Raw genomic sequence first — 26,653 nt, 5'->3', positions numbered from 1 at the left:
GTGGTACAATGGGAAAAGGAGTGACTGGTTACTTTAATGCATCTAAAACCAAGCTTCTCTCTTTATATCAACACTCTGATCCACATCTGGCATCAGTTGAAATGAATGACTCGTCTTAGGGAGGCCTCATGTTTTGACAATCTTCTGGGCTTGCCTGATCTTAAATGGAGCACGTGCATCAAATCTGTTGCCAAGGCCGCTGGAAAAATGGTGGGATCCTTCTATCGATCCAGTAGATATCTCACTGCTGATGCAATTTTCTATCTATATAAGAGCCAAGTTCATCCAAAGATGGAGTACTGCCACATCTGGGCAGGAGCTGCTAGGAAGACCTTATCCTGCCTTGACAGAGTTCAAAATTGACTTTGTAGCCTCGTAGATGTCCTTTTCTCTTCCCTGCAACCTCTTTCTCACAGAGATGTAGCGAGTTTGTTTTTGCTTTATTGTTATTTTCATGGCAAGTGCTCGACTGAGCTTCAATCTATGGTCCCCCATCGCCAAACTTTCACAAGAAACTTGCCTAGCTGAAAACACTATCAATAATTCCCCCCACTCTTTATCTGTGCCTAAACCTAACATGAACGAAGCTTCTTTCTTAGAACTGCATGCCTGTAGAACTGTCTTCTGTTTTCCTGCGTTCCAGCTGACTACAATATAGTTGTCTTCAAGTCCAATGTAAACAAGTTCTTGATAAGCCGTTCCCCTTAAGTTAACAAATTTAGTGAATTTCCATTACTGACAATATATTGTCCAATTGACTACTGTACACTTTTTAACCCTTATCCTCGAGTGGCCCTTGGGCCTTGATAAGTGATGATGCCGATGTAAAAATATATATAAATATAAAAAGTGACCTTGTCTGTGTGCAAAACTCCGCTACCAAACTCCTGAATATTTGGTCTACAGACTTGAAACTTATAATATATTACTTTACTTTTACGGGCTCCATTAGTCTTTGAGAGACTATGGATACCCACAAATGGGTGTCTGCGCATGCAATTTTTGTGGCAGGAGGTGCGCAATCTCCAACCACGACTCTCCAAAGTCGACATTGTTAAATACCAGTAGCAAGCGAACTGGAAACAAATGCCGGGATTAGCTGAGAGCACATACAGCATCTAGAATTCTCAAATGGTCACCCATTTGGTACTAACCAGGCTTAATGTTGCTTAACTTTGGTGATTTGACGGGAACCAGTGTCAACGCGATTATGCCGTATGTGAGTAGGTAGGTGTGTTTGTGTGTGTGTATAATATATATATAATTTAAAGGAGATTAGAACAATAGTCTAAAGAGCTGAGTGTATTTCAATGTAACAGTGAAATTACTAGTTTAATTAAAATACAGGAAAGAGAAAGTGCTCGTTGTAATTTAGATATATAATAAGCTCGATAGGTAAATATCCTAGAGCTAATTCAATATTATATTCAATAAGGTAAAAAGCTATAGCAAACATCTAAATGAGTATTTTAACCATAGTTCCTGATTTCAAAAGGCGAAAAATTAAAAGATACATCTGCCTTACTTTTAATGCTAGGTTTATTTATGGTGTCTTTTAAATTTAATAAAAACCCTTCAAAATTTGCTGACGAGACCTTGCTTATTAAAAAACTATATGTAATAATTATTGTCCGTAACTTGATGTCTACCACAATAAAAAGCATTGTTTTCCGAAACGATCGTACAGATAATTGATTTTGTTGTTGTTCCTTATGAAACGGATTTTTAATTTAATTATAATTTGATTTTTAAATTTTAAATTATCAATCACATTACTTATATATATATATATATATATATATATATTATATTTAAATAAGGGAGTATTTGGCCCTTGAAAATGCTTTCAATTTGGTTTTTAGCCTGTAAAAATAGCTGCGAAGGAGTCAAAATAGAAATAAAACGGTTGGCTTTGGCACAAGTAAATAGGCTAACTCTTCTGAGCATGCATCCATATAGATTTTTAGCTTGAAGTCGCTTAATTTTTAGCCTTTTTTTTTTTTTTTTTTTTTTTTTTTTTTTTTTTTTTTTTCCTCATCTGGCCCTAACTGGTTTAGTTTCGATTCCAGCTGATGGCACTGAAAATTTTTTTTTTTTTTTTTTTTTTTTTTTTCTCCAAACTTTTGAAATCATTACTGTATATGTTGGGTACAATATAATAATCAATAGAGAATTGACTCTAATAATAAATACAAAATCTACGTGAATTAAAATATATTTAAGCATATTTTATGACTGGTCAACGCCGAATAAAGAATGACATAAGTTTGCAGGTGTTTGTTTTAAAACCCAAGCATAAAGGTAGAAACGAATGTTTTATGCCGAAAAATGACAAATTGTATTGTTTAGCTGACTCTCACTAAAGAAGTATGCATGAAATTATCCATGGAACCAATTTTTATGTTTGAAATTATCTAAATAAGAAGTTCTCTTTTTCTCAGAATTTTTAATTATTTCAAAAAGCGAAATGGCAGTAACGTAATGTTGTGGTGATGACCAAAGAATTTTTTTTTTTTTCTTTTTTTTTTTTAAACTTTGAGGTGATTTTTAATATTTTTATGTTTAAATATTTTTAAAAATATGCACCCTCCCTTTCTCCTTGGAAAAAATAAATGTTGATCCAATTTTTTTTTTTTTAATGTTTTTTATGTTTTTTATGTTTTTTATACTTTGGGGTGATTTTTAGTATTTAATATTTAAATATTTTTTAATAAGCACCCCTCCCTCTCCCTTTCCAAAAAAAAACCCCCCAAAAATGGCCCATGTTTTGCGTGTTTTTTGTTTTGTTTTTTTTGTTTTTTGTTTGTTTTTGTTTTGTTTTTGTTTTGTTTTGGGTTGTTTTTTTTTTTACCTCCTAATTTTTTAACTAATCCTTTCCTTTTTAAACAGAGAGAAGGGAAAGTCAGTGGACTGATGATGTTGATAAGAGAATCCAAAAGGCTCTGGACATTGGCCACCAGGAAGGCCTTATCCATAAGGGCGTTCCCATTGTGATTGTCACCGGATGGAAGTCAGGCTCCGGCTTTACTAACACCCTCAGAATAATCAATGCACCCGCTAAAGATGACGTCATGCCGATCATGACCACCTGCCAAAATTGAGAGGCCTGGCAGACTCTATCCCTCCCCCAATTCCCCCCGATCCTCGTCCGAAGATAAAAGCCACCAGCAACACGCAGCACCATTGTCCTCGTCTAGATCTGCTCCCCCTCCCTAAAAGAATACTTTTTTTTTGTCTTAGATGTATTCTATACTCTCTGTGGACACTGTTTCCTCCTATCTCAACTTTGGACATTTATTTGCAAAAAATGAAATAAAGGTGATTAAAACCAACAAGTACCACACTGTTTTAGAAAGACGTGTATGAAAAAATGCCTTGTAGAAATTTTATGCATTCAAATCTTCCTTTCTTTTTTTTTTCTTTGAAATTGGCCACTGGGACCAACTTTACAAATATGCTGCTTGTGGAGATTAATGATGTTTTAAATGAACACATTTCAGGTGAAAACATTATATACTTGCGTGTCATGGAAAAATTATAACTTTCAAAAATTATGAAAAATGATGAAAACTGATTCAGTAAAATATGTGCTTGATGTATTTTCTAACAAGTCATTCAGTTATGTTCTGACATTGTTTAAAAATGGCAGAACGATCGATTGCAAGTTACCCCCCCTGGATTTTGAGAACTCTTCAACAGTAACAAATACGATAAAATTTGATACGTTTGATAAATTATATTTTTACTTATAATTATTTTCCTACTGGATCCTTTTTTTTTTTTTTTTTTTTTTTTTTTTTTTTTTTTTTTTTCATAATTTTTGGTATTCGTACTAATTTTGACATGACATGCAACTATGTAATGTTTTCACCTGAAATGTGTTGGTTTGAAACCTCACTAATCTGCACAAGTATTACAAATACTCCTTGCTCTTCATACACGCACATGCTGATTGTTGCTGGCAGATCTTGTCCTTTTGTTTATCTCAGAGAAACGGATCTGCATCTGCTATAGAAAGTTTTTCTTTTTTATGATGATGATGCTGACTGTTCTCTCTCTAGTTTTTATCTTAAAATGTTGCATTTTACGTTAAAGACTGTACACTTATTTATTCTTTAAAAAAAAATATTGAGAAAATAAAAACCCACTTTAATCTTCCTTGAATTCTTTCCGGTTTTTTCTTTTTTTTTCTTTTTGCTTTTGTCGATTTAAAAATTTGTGTTTTGGTTTTCAACCTGAATATTGACTAATGCCTTTAAGACCTGAATCTTTTTACCCCTTCCCAAGTACATTTGAAGTGACTTAGGAAATCTTTGGCTAATAGACACCTAATTTCATAGAAAGTGACCTTATTATAAGCAAAACTTATTACTGGTCACTTTTTTTAAATAAGCTTTCTGATTGAGGTTAAAGGTTCAAGCCTTAGTGGAGGGCAATACTAAGAATACCATCACAAATCAAGACTTCTATTGACAGCAAGAGACCAAACATGGATTTAAAAAAAACAAAACAAAAAAAAACATCTGAAATCATAACACTAGTTCGAATGATACAAATTATCAATCATCTAAAGCAGGGTTTTCCAACCTTTTTCAGCAGAAATGGGGGAAAAATAGAAATCTTTCATCCAATGTTAGTAGGCACAGGTGAAACGAACAAATTCCACGGAATATTTCACTTTTTTTTTTTTTTTTTTTTTTTCTAATGGCTGCAAATACTTGATGCTTCGCCAAGGGTAAGTTTTTATCGTGACACCATCACTCGGTGGGTTGCCTACCACAGCTTAAGAGAGGCCCATCTACCCTCAAGAGAAGGATAGAGCGCGCCAGTTTCCCAACCTGGTATTTTTACTTCGTGATACATTCAGCACCTCGCCTTCTCAAATGGTAATCCATCTGTACTGGCCAGGCTCAACGTTGCTTAACTTCAGTGATCTGGTGAGAACCGATGTGTCAGTGTAAATTGTGCAAACGACCCCCTAAAACACTCAGATACCTACTACGCCCCTCCCCTCTCCCTACATGCATCCTTACTTAAGAGTGGTCGTGCGTAAAGTGAAAATAATTAAATATTCATACAGTTTATTCACCAGAATTGGATTGCCCATTGAATGGGAAGAGTAACTATAAATCAAGTGGGTCGATTAATATATCATAATATTGCTAAGACAATAATCAATAATAATCACTGATCAATGTGCAGATTGTTATTGATGATCAGGAACAAGTTGAGAAATGCCTAGTAATATTAGAAAGCTGTTTCATTGCCCCTTTCCTTAAATCATCGCAGGGACCCCCCCCCCCCCCCCATATGATAAATTTGGCCACCACTCACCTGAAGTTTCATTCTCCGCTTCTGGGCTGGGACATGGAAATAGCCCAAACTTGACTATAATCAAACTTTTTAAAGAGTCCTAGTTTTTCAAAAACTAAAGAATTTCCAGATTAACAAAAAAAAATAAATAAATAAATAAAAAATCAGATTAAAAGCTCAACGTGGTGAAAAAAATGACGGATCTCATTGGAAGCCCTGATCTAAAACAATTCTGAAATGCAATATCATTAGGGCCAAATCTCTGTTCAAACACAAATGATGTTTTTTTTTTTTTTTTTTTTTTTTTGTTTTTTTTTTTCACAAATAAATGGTAGTGAACATTTTAAAATGTTTTTTGAAGCCTTTTGTATCCTTGATCCAATTTTTTGGCATTTAAATTTTTGATCTGTTTGAACCCGCACGGATGTTATCCTGCATTCTGTTCCTGGAACCTTTTTAGTTTTAGTTGTGCAAATTTTTATCCTTCCCCACTCATCAACACTAAAATTGGTGACTTTTTTTTTTTTTCTCTCCAGTTGTTGCGAATAAAACAATCGAATGTAACTTAGTAATTTTCCAGTGCAATAGATGATGTGTGTTGCCAGGATCAAAAGCTAGATACATAAGCAATGTTTAAATTTATTGGTTCCTGTCCAAAATTCCTCCATATTAAAAAAAAATTTTTTAAAAATACGATGTATGCAACCATAACAAAAATATATTTCCAAAAAATTATGCAAATTGCTCCAGTTTTATTTTTATAAAGAAAATCATTTTTAAGCAATTAATGGGAATTTGTAGGCATTACAACCAATAACTGACATAAAACAGCCGCTCTTGGATTACTTATAAATTTGATTTTCTCTTTAAGAATAAAACTACTTGGTTAATTTACGTAATTTTTGGAATATATATATATATATATATATATATATATATATATATAGGGAGGAATTCTGGTCATTAACGAATACATCTTACTTACATATTGTAGGAAAAATCATGACTGTGTGCTTTGTAGGTTCAGTTGCTTGACACAAAAAAAAAAATGTTGATTCAAAGTTGTTTTTGTGCTTGACAATCACACATGAGTAATGCAGACTCTTGCTATTTTTATGCAAATGAGGTTATCCCAGTGCATGGGAGTGATGGAGGGAACAGAAGGTAGAGTTGGAAGAAGAGGTACTAGGGGAGACTAACACGTGCAACAAATTATGCAAGTTAATTAGAAGAACCATAGGCAGAAAAGATCACAACTTTTATTGAAACTTTCAAACTAGATGTGTGTGGGCTAGCCTTGGTATCTGCAATCGTGACGGACATTTGACGGAGCCATAAGAAATAAAATTAAAAAAAAAAAAAAAAAAAAAAAAAAATTCAAAGATGACAGCTGATTAGCTCACGTCTATGGTTTGGAAACTTTACCAGAAAAAGAGTGAGGGTGAAGCAATGTTTCAGGAGAGATGACTTATACAGGCCTCTAGGGACAAATGTATCTTTAGTTGATCTTTTCCAACTAAATATTTTCATTTACTGGACAAACCCAGATGATTTTTAGAATATGACCTCTTCATTCTGTGATGAGTATATACATCATAGTTTTTTTTTTTTTTTTTTTTTTTTTTTTTTTTTTTTTTTTAATAAGTGTAATTCAAAATATACAAATTTTATGTTGATACTTGAAGATATAAACATGCTAATTTCTTCAGATTTTTTTTTGTTTTTTTTTATACAGCCTTCGTTAAAAAAAAAAAAAAAGATTCTTAAACTTTTATTGTTTTTATAATTTAACTTTGTGCGTTTTATTAAAAAAAAAAAAAAAAGTTAGATATTTTTCATTCAGTAGTGAGTTTTGGAAGATTGTCAGAAAGAAATGCAATCGCCGAAAGATAAGCGTTTTATTATTTCTACTTGCCACTTTGAAAAATCACTCGCAAATGTGACTGTTTCACTCGCAATGTTATATATATATATATATATATATATATATATATATACCATGAGTAGAGAATTTTTGAACCAACAACCAGCGCCGTTTCTCCAATCCACAAATCATTGATTCGGACACACTGCAAGCTGCAACACAGTTCATCCACAAAAAAATAGCTCCAGAACTACAACCACAGCTGAAGATGTGGTCACACCATCAAAGTTGACATCAAACCTACTTCTGTGTTAGCCATTGGTCTCTGGACTGTTCTGCCCATAATTATTTTGTCTGCTGCAGACTGTCGTTTGTGGTCTGCATTCATCCGTTAAGCTGTGTGTTCTATAGGAAGAGCTGGCTCAACCCATCCTGGGTGAATGCCGTAAAGTATGCTTCTCCACCTCTCCTTAATGCTAGCTCAGTTTGATACTAAACCAGCAGTGAAAATGGCTAGCATATACTCTAAATATTTTATCTTGCTCTTTATTTATTTTTTGTTCATTCTGCTGCTAACTTTGTCTTAGCACTTTTTTTATTTATTTATTTTATTTTTTTATTTATTTTTTTTATTTATTATATTTTATTTATATTTATTTTATTTATTTATTTTATTTATATATATTTATTTATATTTTATATAAATAATAAATATGTTTAATTTTATATATATTCTTTTTATTTATTTTTATTTATTTTTTGTTCATTCTGCTTTCAACTTTGTCTTAGCACTTTTTTTATTTTTAATCGTGCAACTTTTACACACGCTTTCGTCTCGACATCATTAATTTATATTCGACGCTTATCTTTATTGTCTCTGCTTGTCACTGTTGAACATCAGTCATAATTTTGCTGGATTCTTTTCCCCTGATATCTTTCTAGTTGGAGTTCTTTCTAGAAAGATAGCAGATACTTACAGGAGGAACCACATGAAGGTTGCCAACATCCTTAAGTGAATGTTTCGGTGGAATGACCTGGGTTTGAACTTGGCACACCCAGATCGTCAGTCAGTGTCATTAACCACTGAGTCATCGTCATCTTCCTTGATATTTTTTTTATTTTGCATTTTTTTTTACACGTGCCTTTGTCTCAGCATCATTTGTATTCAACATCTACATCCCTGTTATCACTGCTGGATTATTATTATTATTATTATTATTATTATTACACCAGATCAGGCTGTCTGAAGATATAGGCTTCCTCACCTAAAATTCGCCAAACGTTTTCCTTTCCCGTTGCAAAACTCAATCATGTTCAGCAAGGTAAAAAAAAAAAAATTTCTATAAAACAACCAAACCAAACATCATGAATAAATATTTGACAATACAGGTGATCCAAAAAAACAAAAGCTAAATGGAAGCCATCTAGAACATATGCTGTAGAACGGAGAAAAAAAGGCCAAAGACCCTTGTGTTTTGATGTGATGTTTTGAATATAATAAACTAGTTATGACCAAAGTTTCATTTCATTCAAACAAAACACTAAGAAATTGGGCTTAATTAGAGTTGGGGCCCGTTTTTTTGTGGGGTATGAACAATTGGAAGCATAAACCCTTTTTTTTTTTTTTTTCCTTTACCATGTTGAGCATTAAATAACCTGAAAAGGGGTTGAGACACCGCAAAACCAAACCAAAATTCAACTCTAGATCAAACTTGTGCTTTTCCATTCCCTCAACGAAATTATACGCTAGTGAATCGGTGTGTGTAAAAACAAAACAAAAAAAAAAATCACACACATACTCTGACTTATTCAATAGGAAACAAAATAGACAACTTTTGATAAATTGGAAGGTATTCCAGGATCACGTCAGGACAGAGATAGACGTGTTATGCACGGTGGCCAAGAGCAACAGGAAAAGACCTGTAAATAAATGTTTTTTTTTGTTTGTTTTTTTTCCACTAAGGAAAAAAGGGAGTAGAGTCAATCCTTGTCTTGGTTCTTTGTGACTGAGTCTACAATGTTTTGAGTTCCTACATATAAACAACTTAACATGCTACAAATGGAGCACATGACAATGAATTTAACTAGCCCGGATAAAATATTACAGACCCTCGGAGAAAGTCCTGACCCCTAACTCTACCCACTCCCAAATAACACTGGATCCACCCATAGAATATCTAACACATAAATTCATCTATGAGTCATCATTTTTGTGTGAGTCGTGAAAGAAAAAAACTACCAGTATTGGTGCGTTATATGAAATGGATACTGTTGATGTTGAATATTACAAACCGAATTTTCCGTAAATGTTTGATATAGCTGGACCAACAACGGTGGGTATTTGTGTTACCACGCTAAAATAACTTTATTTAGAAAGCTGTTCTTAGCATGTTTAAGGGAAGATGTTTTGTGACTATTCTGTACTTTCACTTAACAATTTAATAAACAAAAATATCGTAAAAATTGAATTTAACTTGAAAATACTGTTTAAAAAAAATAAGTAAATAATTTGAATGGTTTTCCGAGCCTTTTTAACTGCGCTCTGCATATACCAGTGGCGATACTGGTGTTGTGTAGCAGTGAGTGTATATTATGTATATACACCTACCGCTTATGTTATGTGTCTTTTAGTGATTAGATTGTATATAAGTGTCACAGTTACCTATATGACGTGTGTTTATACGTGTGTTCATTTATGACTGTCTAGCATTGTGATCGTCTAGAGTTCATTGTGTGCGTATGTACATTTAAATCAATTCATGATGGGACAATAATATACATAAACACCTTTACAACACAAAGGACAAATAACACTTATTTGGGGATTCAACATCTTGCCAATCGGGAACATATCTGGTCCATTTTTGGTCTTGTTTGACAGGGAGCTGCAATGGAAATTCTTCCAAAGAAATGACAGAGCCTCTGGTTTTATTTTTGGCAACTTTTTATTCCAAAGTGTTTTTCCTCCTTTTGGAAAATCGCAACACTGATTCTTACTAACTTCCTCCACTTGGAGCCGTCACAATCTGAAGACCATCTCTGTCCCTCTCTCGACTCTGACTGCCTCAACTAATTTTCACGTATCTCAAAAAGACCGTCTCCCCTTTAAAATGACGTCATCAGTATACGTTACTATATTTTTACATGTCAGTATTTCAAAGTTGTCAACTAAATTATCATAACATTTTTAAGTTACATTCTTAAATTAACGTAAATATTTATTTTAAATGTTTTGATTATTCTAAAACAGATTTTAGCTGATAAAACTTTTTGGCTTGAATAATCATAATACTCATCAACTAGTTCCATTTCTGCGTTGCCTGGTCAATCTGCAATATATATATATATTTTTTATTACCGTTTTATCTACTTAATAATGGTAATAATCCAAGTTTTTAGGATATAGTGCTCGACTGGGTAGGAGTAAAAAAAAAATATATATTTGCTCTGCAATAGTATTGAGCACTTTCTTCAGGTTTTTATTAATTATCATTTTTGCTATATATCTTTATTTATATATATATACACACACACACTACGTTTTTATAAAGGGAAACAACTCCTGTGAATTATCAATCTTTCTGACTATATTTAAACAAATTACGATAAAATCTTACGAAAGGAAATTTTAAATTTAAATTGAATGAAAAATAATTAAATGACAATAAGGAATTATAATTTATGCAACAATAAATTTAATGAAAATAGTAATAAAACTGAATTATATATAGATATCTCTCTCTCTCGGGCAGTCCGTCGATTTCGATGATGACTCGGAAGTCGGTTAGTGTCCGTGTCGAAGGTGCGATGTGAGTCCAATCGTAGCTCGTAAACCCCGGCCGCAGATGTGACATCTGATGGCAGGAAATCCATGTAGTGGCGCCAGCATGAGCATGACCATCATACTCCAATCGCCTGAGTGCAGAGATCACGCCGCGGCTTCCAGTCCAATCAAACCTGCCGGTACGCCCTCACTCCATCGCCACAGGACCTTCACCTCTCTCCCAGCCTAGGCAAAGTAGGAATAAGCAGCTTGCCCAGTACTGTTAGCACCCTCTCCGCTGAAAGCAAAAGTACAGAGGCCAGGACAGTCTGCACAAATGCAATCAGCCGCATCCGATGGCTGAGGCAGATCCAAGTCGAGTTGTACATCACCCTTGTTGACCGTGTTGGTGCTGGTTCATCCGCTGCGTAAGCCGTTGGGATTCCTTCCTCATCCGCCATCCTGGGTATGACGTAAAACTGCATCCGGCAACGAGGTCCTGGTGTGGGAGCTCCAGGGTTTTAGGGAGAATGTCACTACTCCTTAGTCATTGCAGTGCTGGGTTACCCTTGGGCAAGGTGTAGTACCCACTAGCCCCCCTATTTAGGGTAACAAAAATCCAAGCCTGGTCAACGATATATAGATATAATATTCAAATAAAATAACATTTGGTATAAGTGGAATGAGAATATATACTATTTGACAGGTCAGCTCCACAACTCTCTCTCCTTCAATCTCTATACGCTATATATTTATTCTAAATATTTTGATTATTCAAAAACATATTTTAGCTGACCAAACATTTTGGCTTGAATAAATGTAATAATCGTCAATTAGCACACCTTCGGTGTTTCCGTGCAAATATCTAACATCAGGTGCCAGTCGAGCCCAAGCAGACATTGACAAGACTTCGGGTTCATACACTGCATTAGCATCTGAAATCCAATTGGAGAAAATAGATTACCCAAAATAAAAAAAATTTTGGTTGGCAACTAAACTTCTACTGTTTTTTTTTTTTTTTTTTTTTTTTTTTAATTTGAAAGGTTTAATAAAATAAAAACAAAAAACAATATATAGAATGTTGAAGGTAAGCAATATTCTGTTTTGTTGCTGTCAGAATGGGTAACAAAAAAAAGGACCCTGTTGTTGAAATTGTCATCAACCCTTTTTCTTTTTTTTTTTTTTTTTTTTTTTACAAAGGTGTCACCACTTATCAAGAGCCAAAGGCCTCTCGAGGATAAGGGTTGATGAGAGTACAGTAGTCAATGGGACAATATTGTAGTAATCGTTAGTAGTGGAAATTTGGCAAATTCGATTAATTAAGGAGACGGCTCATCAACAACTTGTTTACATTGGACTTGAAGACGACCATATTGTGGTCAGCTGCAAAGCAGGGAAACAGAAGAGAGTTCCACAGGTGTGCAGTTCTAAGAAAGAAGCTTTGTTCATGGAATTTAGGCTTAGGTTTAGGCATAGATAAAGAATGGGGGGAAATTATTGAAAGTGGTTTCAACTAGACGAGTGTTTTTTTTTTGTTTTTTTTTGTAAAAGTTTGGTGAGGGTGGTGTGGGGGGCATAAATTGGAGCTCAGATAAGTAATCCAATTTACCGAATTTCCGCTACTAACGATTACTACGATATTGTTCTATTAACTACTGTACACTCATTAACCCCTTATCCTCGAGTGGCTTCCAGGCCTTGATAAGTGGGGATTCCTTCCCTTCCAAGTGATCCTCATTCTTGTATGCGGAGGGAGCTCGATACTCCCATCAGTCAGCATCACTGTTTGCGTGCGGGTGAGTTATTATCATTCTTATTAACCACCTCTTGATTTGTCGTGACCATCTTCTCTCACGAGACTTTCATTCGGTCAGTACTAATCCTTCTCCCTGCTTTGGATATCATTTCCGTCCGTGGTGGATAGCTAACCTTCTTTTCCTAATTTCACTGCTTTTCTTTTTTTCTTGGATCTTTCCGGATTATTAACGTTTAACTATCAAGATCTCATGGAATTTCATGACGCTTTTCTTCTCAAACTGCATCAATTACTGTTTATTATATACCTTTTCAAATAAAATGTCTCTCAAGGTCAGTTTTATTTAATAATGACTTTTTTCTGTAAAAATAATCATTCTTAAAAATAATAACAAATATATCTTTTTTTTTTTAATAATAGAAAAATCCACTGTATTTGTTTTTAAGTTCTGTGATATTGAAATTCAGATTTTAACAGTTAAATATTCAAAGAAGTGCAGACTTTTTTTTTGTATATAATTTTTATATTTATTGAAATTAAATTTGAATTTTCGATCCACAAAAGGAAAACTGAGATTTTTTTTTTCTTTTTACATGCCAAGCTTTCTATATCAAACTGGATCAATTACTGCTAATATACTTTTTCAAATAAATGTCTCTCAGGGGTCAATTTTATTAAAAAAAAATGACTTTCTTTTCTTTCATAAAAATAATTATCATTGTTAGCTATTTATTCTTAAAAATAAAAATGAATATCTCCTTTTTTTTTTTTTTTTTTTTTTTTTTAAATAATAGAAAAATCCAGTTTTTTGTTTGTTTGTTTTTAAGCACTGTGAGATATTAGAATTCAATCACAATTTTGCTGTTAAATGACCAAACAAGTGCAGATTAAAAAGTTTTTTTATATTTATTTATTAAAACAAGCTGGCAATAAATAACTTATTTGTATTGTGATCTGCACCCACCAGGCACTTATTGTTGATAACTTATCCATTTGGAACAATTGTTTATTGGGGATTTTAGAATATTCCATTTTTATTTTAAGGGATATTTAGGATGATAACGGTCGAAGCGAATTAGCATATTAATGTATTCAATCAAAATTTCACAGTTAAATGACCAAACAAGGACAGTTTTATTTTAATTTATTTATTAAAATTAAATTCAAATTTTTGATCCATAAAAGAAATTTCTTCAGGAAAATCCAGATAATTATTATTTTTTTTCCTTCTACGTACTATGCTAATGGTAATGACTCGCATCCCTTCAGGTGTTGATGAAGATCGAGGTTTTAAATGCCGATCCAGTGTGCAAGAGTTGATTTCTTTTTTCTTTTCTTTATTTTTTTAAAGAATAAATATTTATTTTTACTCTGAAAATAACTGTCAGTTACAATATTCATCAAATCAATGAAATGAATGCCATTTTTTATCAACTCAGGGCGGGTATAAACTATATATATATAATGCTCCCTATCTTGGGTTGAGCATATTGGGAAGTGATATACAAACTGCCATTAGCGTATTAAGTGACGCACTTTGTAAACAAATTGAGCGGCGGAGGCATTTGGACGATGTCAAAACATCGTTAAATTAATTACCCTTACAGCAGCAGCTGTATAGTGATGGTGAGAAGCCTTGACTGACATTTGGGCGGTCAGGTTTCGATCCTGGCTTGAAGCAGTTGCCTGTCTAGCCGCACTGATGAGCTGTGAAACAGCGAACCAGTACTGTATTTGGATGACATATATATATGAACAAATGATTAATAAAACATGTTAAAAGACATCTTGAAAAAGAGTTAAAAACATATTTAATTTTAAAAAAGGAAACACAAGATAAGTGGATAGTCCTTAATCCGCGGAGTTTCGAAGAAATACTCTCCTTCTCATCAGAGGGCAGGAATTAGCAAAATGCAGGATCGGATTTTGCATATAAAAGTATTTAATGAAACTACAAGTAAGTCACAGATCTTACTTGGTTAAAAAAAAGGGTTGAGGTAAGGGGAACAGGAGGCAAAAGAAAAATAATAAAAAGATTTCACATGAATGGACAGTCCGGTGAAGGGTAAAAATCCAAAAATGGTAAAATCCAAAACGGTCGAATTTAAAATTTCAATCCAATGGGTAAATTCCAAATGGTCCAAATACTCCAAAAGGCAGAGTTCCTTGGAAAAAAGCGCAAATGGAATGAATTCCAAATCATTAAAAGAAAAGTACTGAAGAGAAAATTTTAAAATAGTGCCTTCAATAAGTTTCCAGACATTTTTTTTTTGTACAATCATTTAAAATTGTCGTAGACTCTTGAAAATTCAGTAGGTTATTGCTGTACATCTTATGAGATGACTGACCATTTTTTTAGATTTCAGGTTCAAATGAACAGCTACAGCAGGAATTGGAATACACCCTACTAAAGCTTGATTATCACAGCTGGTGAATTTCAAAAAATACAATGTGGACATGAGGACATTTTAAAAGAACGATATGCAATAAAATATTGTTCGAAACATAAAGAATTTCACTGTGTCTATAGAGACAATAAGTGCACAGTTTGATGTCAGTGTGGGAACTGTACACACAATTATTCGTGAGGAACTGAAGACGTGGAAGATTTGCATGAAGTTTGTCTCAAGGGTGCTGAGAAGATCACCCTCCCTATAGTCTAGACATTGCTCTCAGTGACTTTTGGTTATTCCCTAAGCTCAAGGAAAACTTTAGAGGCTGTCATTGAGACAATTGAGATGAAAGAGGCTGTAACAAGGGTCATTGATACACTTACACAAGAGGACTTGTAAGGAGCATTCCAGAAGTTGTTAGAACGGCACAAGTGCATTGCAGCTGGAGGAGATTACTTTGAAGAAGACTAGAGTTTATATGTGTATATTACTAATTAAGATACGCATACGAAAAAAAGCCTGGAAACTTATTGAAGGCACTTCGTATCAAAGATTTGGAGTTAAATTCATTAACTTAGCAATTTATGAGAAAGTTATTATTCCGAAAGGAATACAAAATTTTAAAGTTTTTTTTCCTTTAATCCATATATATATATATATATATATATATGAGAGAAAATAGTTTATAAAACATGTTAAAAAACACTTTGAAAAAGAGTTAAAAACATATTTAATTTGAAAAGGAAACACTAAATAAGTGGATAGTCCTTAATCCGCAGAGTTTTGAAGAAATATTTTCCTTCTCATCAAAGGGTAGGAATTAGCAAAATGCGGGATTGGATTTTGCATGCGAAAGTATTTGATGAAACTGCAAGTAAGTCAAAGATCTTACTTGATAACAAAAAGTGAAGCATAGGGAATAGGGTTAAGAAAAAGGTGATTTCACGTGAATGAATAGTCTGGTGAAAAGTAAAGTATGTATGTGTATATATATATATATATATATATATATATATAGTAATGAAAACAAAAGGATGTAGTGTTTACCTGATATACGCAATGGCAAACTTCAATCTAATATCAATACCAGTATTTATATATAGATAATTTATTTCCAACCGCATAAAAAAGCTCAACACGCAATAGAGAGTAGAGCTTATTATAAGAGAAAGAAAATTAAAACTGTAAGTTGAAATTTACAATCAAAATCGGATTACCTTAAGAGAATCTTCATGCAAACTGAAATATTACACACGATTTGTTTTTAGTTTTTACTTTCCAACATTTTTACTCATTTTTCTTGGCAATTTATGACTATAATAAATTGCGGTTTCACTTAATACCGTAACTAGGACATTCTAGCATTGCTACAAATATAATTTGCTGATTTCTCTGTCCTCTGCTTAGAAGAATAGCAAGAATAGCATTCTTTGAAACTCCACGGAATAAGGATTTGTAAATTGTTTTTTGGAGTATTCAGTCGAACAATGAATTTTGATTGTAAGTTTCAACTTACAGTTTTAATTTTCTTTCTCACATATATATATATATATATATATATAACAAATAATTTCAAGAAAATATATTTTCCTAATGACCTGTATAAGTTTTGAAACTTTTTGCAAATTATTTTTTTTTTTAAATTTCAATATAAATTTCATCACTACACTTTTTATATGTATATATATATATATATATATATATATATTCAATTCTTTTTATCTTAACTTTATGAAGATTTCCGCAGTTCCATATTCTTTGATGCCACAAAAATAAAAGAAAAAAAGCTTGCCTGTAGATAAACTAGTGTTTCAATAAGTTTGGTGTCGGAATTTTTTATTTACGAGGGTTATTCCAAAAGTAAAGCAGCTTCTTTTTTAACCCAAAACATTGAAGAGCTATGAAGGCGGGAGTAATATCATTTAAAACGAGTGACCTTTCGTGCTCCAGAACTTATTTTTCTACATAGTCACCATCATTCTTAATGCACTTTTGCCAGGATTTCAATGATGCATCTCTGCTTCAGCTGCACATATATATCAGGGGGTTGCTTTCTTAGTCTCACGTTGTCAATATCTGCAATAGAGAGATGAAATTTCCAAGTCATGAATGCATAAGTTCAGTTACCAAAATAATTTGCAATTTTCTCTGATCCATTCAGGCGGAATAGAAAAATAGGAGGCATTACTTTTGGAACGTCCCTTGTAAATTTTTTTTTTTTTTTTTTTCAAATATTCCAAAAATAATTTAAAAATTTTTTTCCTTTTCTTTTTTCTTTTTATTTTTCATCTTCATTTTTTCCTTTTTTATTTTTTCTGTTTTCTTCTTTTTAATTTTTTAGCTCCGGCCCCACCAGACTACTCAGTCGATGTGGATCACCGGATCTACTGTTGTATGGCGTACGGGGTGAAGGAAAGGATGTTCAAACAAAACGACACCGTTGTTATAATGAGCGGGGTCCAGCCGAGTCCCGAGATTACGAATTGCATGCGCATAGTTCAGGTCCCCGATATGTGTGTTGCCACTCTGGCTCCTATAACATCGTTGAAACCACTCAACAGGAATGTGATTGACAGCGGAAAATAAACAGCTTTTAACGAAACAAAAGAGACAACATTTTTGAGATTTTGAATTAATAAAGACAATATTTTGGAGGAATGGCTCTTTTCTGTTTTTAAAAGAAAAGACAAAATTTAGAAGAAGGATTTATCGCTCTCACTTTAATGCTTATCTGAAAAATAAAATCATTTTTTTCTTTTTTTATATCATTTAACTTCTTTTCCAGGACCTTTCCCCTTTTCCTACCTGATTTTCAACCAAAATGTTATAAAAATGCCACTCAAGATGAGAACAGTAGTCTGAAGAATCCAAATAATATGAATAATCAATCCTCATCTAAAAAAATTCAGAAACGCAGGTAAACTGTGTTTGATTTTGAGAAGTGATAATGATAATCCTCCATCGGATATGTTATCAGAATTTCGAGCCCAACCAAATCAAAAACCCAGCCAAACACAAATATCAGCTTCGGGTCCACCCTGATGAAATATATATGCAATTTAATGGCTGACTCAATAGGAGACATGGTTTTGAACGCCGGCTAATCATAATTTTTTTTTTAAATTTTCGATTACTTTTCGATTGTGTTTGAAAGGTTATGGCCTAAAGTTAATCTCTCAAAGAAAAAAAGTGTGTGAAAATGAAAAATATAAGGAAAAATCTTATTGAAAATCTAAAAAAAAACAAACTTACATTTATGTAAAATATTCATTATGACAAAGATTGTGCTTAAATTTTTCTGGCAAGATAAATATAAATTTTATGGAATTATTTCCAAGTAAATTAAGTTAAGTGCATTTATTTTATTAATTCTTAACTTTTGCCAAAACTGTGCCAGCTGTAGCAACGAGGGTTATTTATTAATGCGAAATAAAATATGGCGGCAAATTAAAAAAAAAAATATGGAAGCATATAAAAACTTTTACAGGTGTATCTGAAAATGATGTCAGATGGTTGGAGGAAGAGTGAGAGAGGAACAAAACCGACTGGTTTTCTTTCTTTTTTTTCTCTTTTTTTTCAGAACCGTGCATCCATATATACCTATAGTGAATGTTTGTATAATTTTCACCACTTTTTAATTTAATTATTTTTATGTGTTCCTGTTTTTAAATTTTTTAATTTTATATGAAAATTATTTTGTTGATGATTATGCGAGCATCCATGCAATGAAAATATTTGAATCTTACATATAAAAATTACGTTAAAAATGCAAAAAAAAGTAGAAATAATTTTTGCAATTATAATTTTTTTTGTGTGAAAATATTAAATAAACAATGCTTAAATTTAATGGTAATATCGTTAGTTCGAGAAATTAATTTTTCTTCAAGTTATATATCGAATTTATTAATAAGACTTTAGGGACTTTTTTTTCGTAATGTTCCTGAAAAAATTTTTTTTTTTTTGTAATTGTTACAATTTAGGATGCTTTATTTTCATAAAAAAAAAAAATAAATAAATTCATTCATTTTTTTTTTTTTTTTACCACTGAAAATTATAACTTTAGTAAAGATGTTTTTTGTTTAAACAAAATAATACATTTCCACTAAGATTCAAATAAAAATAATGGGTTCATTAGTAGGATTTGATAAATCCTCAAAATTTCGGATTTGTATTACTGTACACATAGATTCGAAAAAGTTGTCAAAAAACAAATATATAACAAATAAATGTTATCAAAAGCAAGATAAGTTACTTTTCTACCAAACTGGATATATTTTTTGTGTTTTCATTCAATGTAACATGTTTATTCAGCTCGAAAAACATGCAGTGTTTACTGATGTATTCGAAAATTCAAAATGGCGCCCGACTCTCTCTTTAACACAGTAAGTTTGGGAAAAGGTGTTATAAATAATAAACTAGACAAAATACTATTAAAAAAACCACCGAGTATATGTCAACTTATGTCACGGTAGCATATATTGAGCGAATTTCTAACAGTATTTTGTCTAGTTTATTATTTATAACACCCTTCCCCGAACTTACCATGTTAAAGAGAGTCGGGCGCCATTTTGAATTTTCTATTACATCGGTAAACGCTGTATGCTTTTCGAGCTGAATAAGCATGTTACATTGAATAAAAACACTAAAATTATATCCAGTTTGGTAGAAAAGTAACTTATCTTGCCTTTGATAACATTTATTTGTTATATATTTGTTTTTTGACAACTTTTTCGAATCTATGTGTACAGTAATACAAACCCAAAATTTCATTAAAATTGGTTGATTTCCTGATTTTTGGTGAATCTTCAAATAAAGAGAGTGCTCAAAATGTATAAACATTTTGAGTATGGGTGATTCATTTTGCACATACCTATATTTTAGTCACCTAGCCACCTACTTGAATTTATCTATGGACATAAAAAAAGTTTACTCTCCATGATATATCGTATCCGAATTGGTTAATATAATCATAGATCCTTGTGTTGAAGAAAACAGTATTTTTTCAAAGACCCAAACTGATTTCTTTGGTAGTTTCTCTTCTCTTAGTTAAATATTTCTCCCATTGCAGGGCTGTCATCCGTAACATGTTAGTTTAATTCTAAATAACTCAATTGAATTAGCAAACGATACTATAAATGCATATGATATCATTTAGAGTTAGTACAGGGTTGCCCACTTAAAAGTAGCCCGATCTCCCTAATCTTTCTCTAATCATTTTTTTTTTTTTCAGATTAAACGGCCCACTTAAAAGTAGATGCAGAGATGTCAAGGGGGAGCACTTCCAGCATCTTTTATAACACTACAGATAATTTAAACAATAAAAATAACACTACAGATAATTTAAACAATAAAAATAACACTACAGATAATTTAAACAATAAAAATAGCACTACAGATAATTTAAACAATAAAAAAAATGCTACAGATAATTTAAACAATAAAAAAAATGCTACAGATAATTTAAACAATAAAAAAATGCTACAGATAATTTAAACAATAAAAAAAATGCTACAGATAATTTAAACAATAAAAAAATGCTACAGATAATTTAAACAATAAAAAAATGCTACAGATAATTTAAACAATAAAAAAAATGCTACAGATAATTTAAACAATAAAAAAATGCTACAGATAATTTAAACAATAAAAAAAATGCTACAGATAATTTAAACAATAAAAAAATGCTACAGATAATTTAAACAATAAAAAAATGCTACAGATAATTTAAGCAATAAAAAAAATGCTACAGATAATTTAAGCAATAAAAAAAATGCTACAGATAATTTAAGCAATAAAAAAAATGCTACAGATAATTTAAGCAATAAAAAAAATGCTACAGATAATTTAAACAATAAAAAAATGCTACAGATAATTTAAACAATAAAAAAAATGTTACAGATAATTTAAACAATAAAAAAATGTTCCTCTTCTCTACCACATTTTCTGTGCTACTTTTAAGTCGGCCACCCTATATATAAGTTAAGAATGTGTTAAGCCCTAAACCTAAAATAATATACAAAGCAGACGTGTCGCTCTTACACTCCATGAAAGGGTAGAGTTACCTGCCCTTGAGCATTGCTTTTTGCTTATTTTTTTTTTTTTTTTATCAATTAGCTTGTGTGTTTGTAGTAGGCAGGCAAGCTCTAATCTGTGACGCGATGGCAGAAAAGAAAGTGGAGGTGTGTGTGTGTGTGTAAGGGTGTTGGTTGAGCATTAAAGAAAAGGGAAAATTGCCAGCACAAAAAAAAAAAAAGTAGTATTAGGCAGGCAGGCTCAAACCCGTCCGCGAAGGAGGAAAAGAATGTGAAAAAAAAACTTGACGCGTTTGTGCTGTTGCGCTCATCGCCAAACCGGAAGTGACATAGGTTTAAATTAAGGCTGGACAATCGAAAAGAGGCGATGACTTTCGAAAATATCGGCAAAAAAAGTGATTCCTCTGTGTAGAAAAGTACCCAGTTGAGGGTGAAGGAATTAAAGTTTTTAACAAATTTGTTGATATTTGTCGTCCGAAGGGTTGAGCTTCAAAATGATACTGATGTCGTGAAAATCCGTCGCCTCTGTCGAAAGTTTTAAGCAGACATACAACATCCATACATACAAGCATACATTTAAACAGACACGTGAGATTTATATTATAGACTAGCGAGGGGTACGCGGCGTTGCGTGGGTGTTTTTCGGGGTATGTGAAAAAAAACGCGCAGTTGGAAAATAGTAAAGTGTTAAAATAAAAACAGGTGCGCGTTTTTGATTGACGTGACAGCAATAGGTATTCAGCAGTTACGATTTTTTGCGGGACAGTTTTGAATGAGGTGAATAAATCGGTTTGTTTGTTTTTAAAAACCCGCTCCCTGTTTATTAGGAGGAGCGAAATGAAAGCTACAGTCTGATATGACAAAGTCGACATTGAACAAACGTTAAGACAACTGGCTTTCGGCCTGTAATTAGAGTTGAGTTTCGCCTTTTTTTATACCGAAAACCGAATGTAATGCGTGCCGATGCGGGAAATGTTGAATAATTAACGTTTGAAAGTCAATAAAATTAAATAGACAGACGAGCTCCGTGGGTAACTCTGAGATATTACAATTTATAGATGATATAAAAAGTTTTAAGAAGTTGTGAAGCGAACAAGCGCTTCTCTGAAAGAAGTCTTTTGTGGACATTGAGGAAAAGCGTACATACATACATACGTTTTCGCTTTTATATATATATAGATTACATTCACGGTGCTTCTGTTTTAGAGGATGATCATCTAAGGGAGATAACTCCCATTTACTAAAAAAAAGAAACGGCCAAAACAGTTTACGAAAATGAAACAAATTAATTAACAAACTTTAACAAAAACGAATACACAAACTTTTTGAATAACAACAAAAATGAATACAAATGAAAAATATTAATACCTAAACAATACTATACTTGAACAATACTATACCTAAACAATACTATACCTGAACAATACTATACCTGAACAGAAGCGTGTGCTCTATCCCAACTATCATCAATGGACCTGAGGTAATCTCGTCAGCATCAGACAAAGCCAAACTCTTTGCCAAGAACTTTGCAGCTAATTTCACCCTTTGCGACCAAGGCCGCCAACCCCCAATATTTCCTCCTGTATCAGAAAACACGCTATGTGATATACATATATCTGTACGTGATGTTGCCAAGCTAATCAAAAACCTTGATTCCAGTAAAGCAATCGGCCCTGACAGTATTCCAATTATAGTACTCAAAAAACTTCAACCAGAACTAGTGCCCATACTTACAAAACTGTTTAAACGTTGTCTTAAGGAGAATTGCTTTCCATCACCTTGGAAAATCTCATCAGTATGCCCTGTATTTAAGAATTCAGGTGATCGCTCATCTCCCTCACAGTACAGGCCAATAAGTCTCCTGTGCGTCATGAGTAAGTTGCTGGAATCTGTGTTAAATAGAGAAGTAATCAACCATCTCAGCAAAAATAACCTTCTTAGTGCTAGATCTACAGTAGATGTGCTTACAGTTATATCTCATAGGATTAGTGAATCTCTCGACAACCTTTCTAGGGCAATTGCTCTTGACATATCTAAGGCCTTTGATAGAGTATGGCATGAAGGTTTACTTTACAAGATCTCTAACTATGGTATAGCTGGAAATGTCTTCTCAATTATTAAATCATTTCTTTCTGACAGGGTCATAAGAGTAGTAGTTGATGGGCAAAAAATCAGAAGCTCACTATTAATGCTGGATTCCCTCAGGGGTCCATCCTGGGCCCAACTCTATTCCTGATCTACATTAATGATCTTCCAAATCACATCCTTACATCATTTGTAGACATTTATGCTGATGATACTACCATCTATGGTAGCACATCTAAGTCAGTAAACAACCAAGTTCTCTCCGATTCTCTCTCCTCTGATCTTGAGCACGTAGTACAATGGGGAAAGGAGTGGCTGATTACTTTTAATGCATCTAAAAGCAAACTTCTATCTTTACATCATCAGTTTTCTGATCCCCATCTGCCATGAATTGAAATGAATGGCTCTCGTCTTGAGGAGACCTCAAGTTTTGACAAGCTGCTGGGCTTGACCTTTACTCCTGATCTTAAATGGAACAGGTACATCAAATCTGTTGCCAAGGCCACTGGAAAAATGGTGGGATCCTTCTATCGATCCAGTAGATATCTCACTGCTGATGCAATTCTCTATCTATATAAGAGCCAGGTACGTCCAAGGATGGAATACTGTTGCCACATCTGGGCAGGAGCTGCTAGAAAGGACTTGTCCTGCCTTGATAGAGTTCAAAATAGACTTCGTAGCCTCATAGGAGATATCCTTTTCTCTTCCCTGCAACCTCTATCTCACAGAAGAGATGTTGCGAGTTTGTCTCTGCTTTATCGCTATTTTCATGGAAAGTGTTCGACTGAGCTTCAATCTATGGTCCCCCCTCGCTAAACTTTCACAAGAAACACTCGTCTAGCTGAAAACACTATCAATAATTCCCCCCACTCTTTATCTGTACCTGTGGAATTGTCTTCCGTTTTCCTGCTTTCCAGCTGACTACAATATGGTTGTCTTCAAGTCTAACGTAAACAAGTTCCTGATGAGCCGTTCCACTTGTTAACAAATTTACTTAATTTCCATTACTAACGATTACTATATTGTCCAATTTCTACTGTACACTTTTAACCCTTATCCTCGAGTGGCCTCTTGGCCTTGATAAGTGGTGATGCCTATGTAAAAAAAAAAAAAATACTATACCTAAACAATACTATACTTGAACAATTATAATCAGTTAATCAATCGAAAAAAGAAACAAGTTGGAAGCAAGTTAATTAACAAACACAAAATAAAACAATGTTAAGTATTAAAATAATTAGTTTTTAATTAAATATTAAGTAATAAAATTATTAAAAGTTAATTGACACAAAACAAGCGCCACTTTCGCAGATAACGTTTATGCAAATACAGAAAAATTTTTATGATGTACGACTCGTCACAAAAGAAAGATATCATATTAAAAAAAAACACATAAATTGATTAATTTTTCTTTTTTTTTATTATTTAAAAAAAAAAAAAATTTTAGGATTGTTAGTGATTATTAATGTTTTGATGTCCAAAAATCGTGGTAGCCATCTTTGAATTTTAACACACATTTTAAAATACATGGTGACTCCTAGCTCTCTGGCTTTGCTTGTCATAAAATTTGATTTTTGTTATTTATAAAAAAAAAAAAAAAAAAAAAAAAAATGTACTTGATCAATTTATGTGATTTTTTTTTTTTTGGGAATATGACATCTTTGTTCTGTGACGAGTATGTATTTTTTTTTTTTTTTTTTTTTTTGCTTTTTAAGATACCTATCAATTGTCGACCAATCAATTTTTTTTTTCTTTTAAATATGTTGTTCTAAGCAACAGCAATATTATGTACTTAATAGTCCTGCCGAAAATAGTAATATATCCAAAACTATGAAGAATCATTTCTAGTTAGAAGTCATTTTTATGGAAAATTGGGTAAAATCACATTTTTCTTAGACGTTATAAGGTAGACGGTAGGAGTCTACATGGAAAGGAATATAACTTTGAGAAGAATAGTTTAGATTACTTGCTTCATGGCTGCAATATTTGTTGTTGAGAGCTATAGACTTTTTTTTACTAAAAAAAACAATAGCATTTTCGTAATTTTTGGATATATTACTATTTTCGACATGACAGTTAAGTATGTAATATTGTTTTTGTTTAAAATGATATATTTAAAAATCGATTTGTCGACTACAGCTTAACAAGCACCCCCCCTTTTTTTTTCAAGTCGAATTCTAATTAACCCAATTGAATTATCAGACGATAACATAATACATACGGTATCATTTGGTAATTAGTATATAAGTTGAGAAAGAATGTGTCAAGCCCTAAACCTAAAATAATATACAAGGCAGAGTTATCTCTCGTCAGTCGTTGGTAGGGCAGATAACGCTGCCCTTTAGCGAGCATTGCTTTTTTTTCTTTTTTTTTTGTTTTGTTTTTGTTTTGTTTTTTTGTTTTTTCATAAATTACTTCTTCCACAGATAACATATGCACATACTCTCTCCAGTTATGGGTAAAATACTTGCATTTGTGAGAGAATTTACTCACAGTTAGATTGAGCCGGCTTTTCCACAAGCTAGCTCGACATCTAAAACCTAAAACCATACTTGGGACTACTTTCCATTGGAATTCTTCCCCTGCTCCCTATTTCCTTGACTCTACCAATGTGCAGAAATTTAAATGTAAGGTGAACAAACATCTTGCTGCAGAGAACAATCGTATCTGTTGAAGAGACAATAATTTTTCCTTGTGGTCTGCATTCATCTGGGACGCTGTATGTTCTATGGGAAGAGACTGGGTGTATGCTACGAGTACAAAATGTAAGTAACTAGTATTTAGTGTTCGGATGATCAATCGGAATCGGAACAATTTGTGCCTATTTTCCGATGCCAAAAACGATTCTTTTAATTATCTTATTTGATTTTGGATAAAACAAAATCTTCCACTGCTGATAATAATCTATAAATATAAAAGCAAAAATGTATGTATGTTTGTATGTGTGTTCGCTTTTTCTGTATGTCTACAAAAGGCTTTTTTCAGAGAAGCGGTCGGTCGGTTCACAACTTTTTAAAACTTTTTATATCACATATAAATCGTAATATCTCCGAGTTAACAATGAAGCTCGCCTGTCTATTTAATTTGCTCGATTTCGGGAAGATAAATATTCAAAATTTGTCGCTCGCCGCATGTGGGTTAGTCTTTTTCCTATAACATCTTGGGGCAAAAAAAAAGCGTTCAACAGTAAATGAAATACTATCCCGCAGTCAAACTTGACCTCATTAACTCATTAAAATGGGCACCTGCCAAATCCAAGTAATTAAACAAATTCAAACGTGTTCCTGTTAGCATCTCGCGGTGGGGCAATGGTTAATGTCTCATGTTTTTTTTTTTTTTTCACACTTTAATTTACAACTTTGCCTCAACAGTTCGGGTTCGATCCTCAAACTTACCTACCCTCGCTAGTCTATCATATAAATCTCACCGTCTGTTTAAATGTATGTA

General features: G+C 32.8%; 1 protein-coding gene across 9 annotated transcripts in view; it reads left to right on the top strand.

The window, feature by feature from the left end:
• LOC145266958 (pyruvate kinase PKM-like) overlaps nt 1–17,852 on the top strand; it is a 142,482-nt gene extending 124,630 nt beyond the window's left edge. For 6 of the 9 annotated variants that reach the window (XM_080122784.1, XM_080122786.1, XM_080122781.1 and 3 more), the window contains one exon: nt 17,431–17,852. In XM_080122784.1, coding sequence (XP_079978910.1) covers nt 17,431–17,675 — 245 coding nt within the window. In that variant the 3' untranslated portion in view covers nt 17,676–17,852. Of the gene's footprint in view, nt 1–2,889; nt 4,159–17,430 lie in introns of those variants that run through there. The other 3 variants (XM_080122788.1, XM_080122789.1, XM_080122785.1) reach the window with 1 other exon arrangement.
• Nucleotides 17,853–26,653: the final 8,801 nt, after the last annotated feature.

Source organism: Euprymna scolopes, chromosome 42 (assembly GCF_053919585.1).
Source record: "Euprymna scolopes isolate OS-2025 chromosome 42, ASM5391958v1, whole genome shotgun sequence".
Lineage (NCBI taxonomy): Eukaryota > Metazoa > Mollusca > Cephalopoda > Sepiida > Sepiolidae > Euprymna > Euprymna scolopes.
This window is presented reverse-complemented; position numbering and strand designations above follow the sequence as displayed.